The 7,923-nt window shown below is 43.5% G+C and overlaps 1 protein-coding gene across 1 annotated transcript; it reads left to right on the top strand.

Moving 5' to 3' along the window:
- The first annotated feature begins 3,270 nt into the window (after window positions 1–3,270).
- Window positions 3,271–4,206, top strand: LOC101990779 (olfactory receptor 4D9-like). Its single transcript, XM_005369677.1, has one exon. It carries the CDS (start codon window positions 3,271–3,273, stop codon window positions 4,204–4,206), a length of 936 nt encoding a protein of 311 aa, XP_005369734.1.
- Window positions 4,207–7,923: the final 3,717 nt, after the last annotated feature.

Raw genomic sequence — 7,923 nt, 5'->3', positions numbered from 1 at the left:
GAGAGCTAGAGAGGCCCTGGGAGCTTAGCTCAGTGGTAGAGTTCTTGCCTAGCATGCTGAAGCCCTGAGATCAATCTGTAATACTGGAGCAGAGGTCTCTTGATAAATACAAGTTTTAAAGATTTATTTATTATGTAGACAATGTCACTGTACGCCTGCTAGCCTGAAGAGGGCACCAGAGCTCATTACAGATGGCTGTGAGCCACCATGTGTGCTCTTCACCCTGAGCCATCTCTCCAGCCCCGAATAAACACACGTGCTTGTGTCAGACTTAATCCTTAACCAATAACTTGTTCTTGAAAGGACAGTAGAAAATATTCTTTTAGTTTTTCTTTCACTTCTTTTTCTGGTAGTGTTTATGTAACTATGCGTATATATTCAAACAATACTGTTGCATAGGTAATTGTTAGATAATCGAGCAAAGGGGATATGTCCATGGATACACAATATGGAAACCGCCTTCAGTACTAATTTAGCAAAGATTCATTTGTCATCAACTTTGAGGATTTTTTTTTCTTCAACTAAATTGCTTATTGCCACAACACAGCACCTTGTATTTCAGGATTAGAGAAGTAAATCTGTTTCTACCTCAAACAAAAGTCTAAGGATTCAACAAAGTTCCTATTCTCTTAGGGAGATAAGGATGGATTCCACCCAGGGAGCGGTCTGCCTACAGAATGTTTTGATCTATTGTGTAAATGCTACTTTTCTTGTTCTAACAACAAAATGTTTACCTAGAAATGTAGCCTGCAACCTTCAATTGGTACGTTCATTTCCTTGTATCATGTTAATGCACTTTTTTATCTTACTCCTACCTTTTGGGATCAGGAGTATTTTAAGCAAATAGAAATTAAACCAAACAATTTCAGAACTCACTGGAACTCCCTCCCAGTGCTACCCTATGTTTTCTGTTTTATTATTTTCACTAGCGTCATTGTGCCTTTTACCGCTCTTCTAATCCCCATCCCCAACCCTGGTAAGTGGTATTTATGTCGAAGCTGGTCTCTGACAATATCGAGCAGTGATGACATAGAGTGGGCATCATTAAAATCTCATTCACTTAGGCAGAAAGACAGTGATGTAGGGGCCCCAGGGCCCACTCCACCCTCTACATCTCAAGGAGGGCCTGTGGCTGGGAGAGTGCCCCAGAGGGATGGAGGCCCTTCCCAGGAAGGCCCGGCCCCAGAGGCTTGGTTAGTGTTGGAAAGCAGAAGGAAAGGAATGAGGTCCAAGAGGACAGCCTGGGGCACATACAAAAGGGCCCCTGAGACCCCTCAGCCTTGAGGATTTTTATAAACAACTAACTCATCCTTTTCAACAGGCTCGTGATACCTGGTTGAATAGACTTTTGCAAGGATGTTTAAGCAGTACCCCATAGTAGATATTTTCTATCGCAGTTATCATACCCTAGATGAGAGTGAGAAAAACACCCTTGTGTTTTAAAAATTTTTACTTGTTCTCAATGTCTGTCTCTGGGCACCAAGAATTGGAATACTTAAGGCCAGAAGCAGGAAGTTAATTCTTATGAGAAGAAATCAGTGGGCCAGAAACCTCTGGGCCTGAGGAATATTCCCAGGAGGGATTTCAGAGTCTCAGAAATTCTCCTCAGTGGATATGGTTGCTGCTGAGACCCAGTCAAGGCCAGTCAGAAACAAGACTCTTATTTCAATGCTAACAGCCCCTGACCATGTACAAAGACCTGAAGTAAAAGTATGATCCCAGAACAAGGACCCCTTGACTAGAGACACATTTTCATGGGCTCTTCACCTGGCCCATCTGTATTAAACCATTCTCTTTGTTTATTTAGTCATGCATGTCGGTTGCCTCTCCTCATACCAACATTTCTGTGATATTTGCAATGTTTCATGACAATTGTCCTATTGATATGTCTAGACGGTACTGAAGAGATGGGCTCAGCGGTAGGATGTCTTTATGCCTGAATTCAGCCTACAGCAGCCACCGAAAAACGTTCAATATAATGAATCATCACACTTGGCTGCGCTTAACCTTTATTTTTATTTCCTCTGTTTTCAGATAGAGAAATCTAGAAACACTGCATGATTTAGAAATGATTAAACAGCTAGAAATCAGCACACCGTTTCATACGTTTCATTCATGAACTGTAATGAAATTCTTGATCCCAGCAGGTTTGGGTTTTTGTTTTTTGTTTTTTTTTTTAACTAATACCAATCAGCCTCAAGTTCACTGTCGGGAACAAACCCTGGCGGGTTGAGTTTATGACCAATTAAAGGCTAAGTGCTGGTAAGTCTTGGGCAGAATACTGCCTTGCCTTCTCCCTGGGAAACTGAGGACAACACATTGAAAACAATTCAATAGTAAAGCTCCAAGGCTAGAAGGGCTAAGGCAAGTTCTTTTAATGTTGCTTATGGGCTATAAACACCTTACCTCCCTGTAGTCACTAGTGCACAAATTCCACTGATGAGACACTAAGACTCCAGGGTCCCTGCGCCTTTAAACATTGGGCCATTGCTCCACGTTACTCCTTCAGTCCTCCAGGTGCACATCAAAGCTCGTGTGTCCCAAGCTGCCATCTTTGCTCTCTACTATACTATTCTCTATCACACTTTAAACTTACGTGAAAAAATTACCTTTTTATGCACTATCTAAATGGTGCGTGTAGTCCAGTGTCAATAGGTCTTGTAAAGCGTTTGTGCTGAAAAAAAATACCTGACCATTTTATAAACTAAAAATGTCTGCAAACAATGAAATTTTCTGAGTTGTTGATAGATTAGCAAATAATTAGGGGTGAGACTAGGGAGTGAGATTTGCATGGCCTCAGCCTTAAAGGAGACTAAAGCAAGAAAACTAGCAAAATAGTTCAGTGCTGATGGGAAGCAGTCCAGTAAAATACAGAGTGTTCAGTGGTTAGAGCGGGGTCAGAGAGCAGCCTCAGGAAGGATGAAGTAGAGGGAGTATAAAAACCTATGAACAAGGAAGGGAACCAAACCCAGGGCCGGCAAGGTGGCTCAGTAAGTACAGCACTTACTACTAAACTTGATAATGTAATACCCAGGACCTACACAGTGGAAGAAAAGAATTGACTTACGTAGGTGGTCCTCTGACCTCCAGGAGTGGTCTGTTGCATGCCATGACACACACATACACACACTCAGTAAATGTAATAAATTTTTATAACAAAATAACACTCAAAGCACAGTCCACATTTCTTTTGTTTTCTGATGATGTGCTTTTCCATAACAAAATTATTTCCTCCCCAGGTAACAGAAGAAGTAGAGGAAATATGAGCCAATGGAACAGAGAAATTACAGCAGGGTGAAAGAATTTGTTTTTGAAGGACTGACCCAGTCCCAAGATCTGAGTTTGGTCTTGTTTCTTTTCTTGTTCTTGGTGTACACAGCAACTGTGCTGGGCAACCTCCTCATCATGGTCTCTGTGACCTGGGAGTCCCGCCTCCACACCCCTATGTACTTCCTGCTCCGCAACCTCTCTGTCTTAGACATCTGTTTTTCCTCCATCACTGCTCCAAAGGTCCTAGTGGACCTTCTCTCAAGAAGGAAGACCATTTCCTTCAATGGCTGCTTCACTCAGATGTTTTTCTTCCACCTGCTTGGTGGGGCAGACATTTTCTCTCTGTCTGTGATGGCATTTGATCGTTACATGGCCATCTCCAAGCCCCTGCACTATGTGACCATCATGAGTAAGGGGCGGTGCACAGCTCTCATCACGGCCTCTTGGGTGGGGGGCTTTGTCCACTCCATTGTGCAGATTTCTCTCTTGCTCCCACTTCCCTTCTGTGGACCCAATGTTGTTGATGGTTTCTACTGTGATGTCCCACAGGTTCTCAAGCTCGCCTGCACCAACACCTTCACCCTTGAGGTCTTAATGATTTCTAACAATGGTTTGATCTCTACCCTCTGGTTTGTCTTTCTGCTGGTGTCCTACACAGTCATCTTGACAATGCTGAGGTCACACACAGGAGAGGGCAGGAGGAAAGCCATCTCCACCTGCACCTCCCACATCACTGTGGTCACCCTGCATTTTGTGCCCTGCATCTATGTCTATGCCCGACCATTCACTGCCCTCCCCATGGACAGAGCTGTGTCCATCACCTTCACTGTCATCATCCCTGTCCTAAACCCAATGATCTACACCCTGAGGAACCAGGAAATGAAGTCAGCCATGAGAAGACTCAGGAAAAGACTCTCATGTTCTGACAAGGAATAGATGCCGTAAGTCTCCAATTAGAAAAATCAGAACTTAAAGACAGAAGACCCTAATCAATAGGCCATGGTGAGACTAGTGTTTATCTTTATTGTACAGTGGAGTGGTGTGGGAAGTCCTCCTGTATATGTGCTGCTTTTATTGGTTAATGAGGAGGGGGAAAAAAAGCTGCTTTCAGCCAATGGCTTAACAGAATATAGCCAGGCTGGAAGAGATATAGAGATAGAGAGTAGGCAGAGTCGGAGAAGCCATGGAGCCACCAGAGGAGAAAGAGACTAGGCGCCAGCCAGAACCTTGCTGGTAGGCCACAAACCTCATGGTAAAATATAAAATAATAGAAATGTGTTAAGATAGAAGAGTTATCCAGAAATACGCTTAAGCTATTGGCCAAACAGTATTGCAAATAATATAGTTTCTGTGTGGTTATTTCGGGGCTGAGCAGCCAGGAACAAACAAGCAGCCTCCAACTACAGTGGAATCCTCAAATGCTAGATAGAGACAATTGTCTCTCTAGGTGAGGTTGATGACAACATAGAGCCTTAGACATAATTCTTGTCCATTCTTGAGCTGAAGAGCTGGCTCAGCAGTTGAAAGCCTTGCTGTTCCTACAGAGGATCTGAGTTCAAGTCCTGGTTCTCATATCAGGTAGCTCACAACACCCACAATTCCGAATCTGACAGAACCAGGCATACACATGCACATATTAACAATAAAATTAGATGTCAACTCTTAGGAACTCAAATGCTTATAAGACTCAGACACCTCATTTTACTGTTAAGAAGGTGGAAGCCAAGAAAAAGTTAGGTCTTATTGGGGACTGGAGGGTTGTTTGGGGGTTACCGTTTTTTGATTGATCGATTTTTTTTTTGTAATGCTAAGAATTGAACTTGTGAGATTTTTTTTTTCCATATCAAAAGTGGCTAACCCACCAAGGGCCAATATTCTGTAAACCTCCCCATCTGAGAAACCCCTGTGTATCTGTCTGTTCTCATACCATCCCTGAGACTTCCCTATCACATCCTTCCCCTTAAGCTGATTATGAATTAACCAATCACATCAGATTACAAAGTCACATTTCCACCAATGAGAGGAGACACAGCCACCACCATTAGCATAAAAACTAACTGAATTCCCAACCCCAGTGTAACTGCTTGCTCTGTTTGCTTATGGCAAACTTAGGGCTGGAGAGGTGGCTCACTGCAGCTAAGGATTATGGTGCATGCGTTTTTGAAAAAAGAAATCGCCTTGCTGGGTTACTGTCACTTTTTCTGTGTGTGTGCGTGTACGTGTGCGTGTGTGTGTGTGTGTGTGTGTGCACATGTGTGCGTGCGTGCGTGTGTACGTGTGCGCGTGCGTGTGCTTGTGTGTGTGTGTGCTTGTGTGTGTGTGTGTGTGTGTGAGATCAAGAATACTCTTTTCCAGCAGACCCGTGGCCTCACACATGCTAGACAAGTACTCTGCCACAGAGCTTATCTGCAGCCCATCTCTTGACTCTGAATTGTGGCTACACAATGTATTGTCCAGGCAACAACGAGTAAAAATGACCTCTCATGGTCCTGGAGTAAAGTTAATAAAATGCAGCCACTTCTCATGTGGAACTAGTTTTCCTTTGGAAGATTCCTCTCTATTTTCCTAAGAAAGCTTCTAAACTTCCTCTTCAAAAGACAAATAAGAATCCAGATTTCATCAGAGGCATAGCTAGAACTGAGATAACTGACTCAGAGATGGTACAGATTTTATTATCCCTGCTACCTCAGACACAGGTGTGGAATCTAAAATAAGCTCATAAGGGTGCGGGGGGAGGCTGGGTAAGAGAAGTAAAGAGAAAAAGAAAAGAGAAGGAAAGAAAAAAAGAACTCTTCTCTGTTGCGGTGCCGTCCACGAAAGGCACTTGGTTGCCCTCACCTGACCAGACAACACACACTGTGAGGTGTCTGGTGCCCATAAGGTTCATCACTTTACAGCCATTCAATTCTAACCAGTCTTCCAGGAAGAAAAGAATCCCACCCTGCCCACATCTCCTGAGTGTGCCTGAAGTACCTGTGCACAGGAGAGAAGACCAGCTTTAAAACCCTCCCCTCTGGAGGCCCTGCTGCTCTGCCGTAGGGCTTGGGTTCAATTCCCAACCCCTACACGGCAGCACAGAACCCTTGCTGACTCTTGATCCACTGTCCACATCGCCAGAGAAGCCTATTGTCCGTGTTGCTCGCTGTGTCTTTAGCTCCTTCTCCTTCATGTAAAGAGAGAGAGAACAAGATTTAATTCTAATGCCAGGCATGCTGGTTCTTGCCTTCAATCTCAGCACTCAAAGGGCAGAGGCAACTGGATCTCTAATGAATTCCAGGCCAGCCTAGTCCATAGTGAATTTGAGCTTGCCAAGACTACATAGTGAGACCTTGTTTCAAAACACACACACAAAAGTAATTCAAGCAACATTATCTATCAGCTATGTAGCTAATTGGTTTTGTTTTTAGATGGATTAATTTTATTTATATGAGTATTCTGACCACATGTATATGTGTAGCATCTTGTTGTGTTTGGTGCCTTTGGAGGTCAGGGCATCAGATCCCCTGGAACTGGAGATAGTTATGTGTAGCACAAATAATAAAACCCCAGAGACAGATACTGGGACTCAAGTTGAAGATCAGAGTGCAAAGCTAGTCACACTAATAAGCCATGCAGGACCGGCAGTGGTGGCATACACCTTTAAACCCAGCAGCCACACTAGTTAGCTATAGAGGCCAGGCAGTGGTGGTGCACACCTTTAATACCAGTAGAATTAGTAGGAGAGAGGAATATAAGGTGGGATGAAACAGGAACTCTCTCTCTTTCAATCTGAAGATTCCATAGAGGTAAGAGCTCTTTAGTGACTTGTCTGCTTTGCTTTTCTGATCTTCAGCTTGAACCCCAATACCTGTCTCTGGGTTTTTATTATTCGTTCTATAGCTATGAGTCACCCTGTGGGTACTGGGAGTTGGACTCAGACTCTACAAGAGCAATAAGTGCAGCAGGCATGGTAGCCTTTGCTCTCAGCAATCAAGAGACAGAGAGGGAGGCAGATCTCTGTGAGTTCAAGGTCTACAGAGCTAGTTCCAGGACAGCAAGGGCTATTCAGAGAGAGACCCTGTCTCAGGAAAAAAAAAAAAGTGTACTTAACCACTGAGCCATCTCCCCAACTCCTCCAAGTCCTTTTGAGAGACATTTAAGAACATGAGTTTTGGGTTATTTTTTAATTATTAAATTAGTTGCTTTTCAACCACTGTGACAAAAATACCACAGCCAAGACAATTTAAAGAAGAAAGAGTTTATTTTAGTCTTATGGTCCCTGAGGAATAAGAGTTGAGAAGCAAGGCAGCCACCAGGCATCTTGGCTGGAACAGCCAAGAGCTCACATCTCAGGCCAAAACCAGGAAACAGGCAGAGCAAACTGAGGATGGTGAGACTCCAAAGTTTACTTCTACTGATGTATTTCTCCAGCAAGGCCATGCCTCCTAAACCTCCCCCAAACACTGTCACCCCTGGGGATCAGGCAGCTAAAGGCCCAAGAATTTGGGAAGACATCTCATTCAAACCACCACAGTTACTATTCTTTGGCAATTTCATACATGAATATAACATATCTTTATCATAGATGCGCCCTTTATTATCTCTTATTCTATCATCCCACTAACCACTTCTTCACAGAACATTCTCTTCTTACTTGGATATCTCCTCCCCTCT

The sequence above is a fragment of the Microtus ochrogaster genome, unplaced genomic scaffold (assembly GCF_000317375.1).
Source record: "Microtus ochrogaster isolate Prairie Vole_2 unplaced genomic scaffold, MicOch1.0 UNK56, whole genome shotgun sequence".
NCBI classification, from domain to species: Eukaryota; Metazoa; Chordata; class Mammalia; order Rodentia; family Cricetidae; genus Microtus; species Microtus ochrogaster.
Note: the sequence above shows the minus strand (reverse complement) of the source record. Positions and strands in the feature narration are given on the sequence as shown.

What these genes read in the sequence shown, in the direction of transcription:
- LOC101990779 (XM_005369677.1), top strand. Translation starts at nt 3,271, where the DNA reads ATGGAACAGAGAAATTACAGCAGGGTGAAAGAATTTGTTTTTGAAGGA.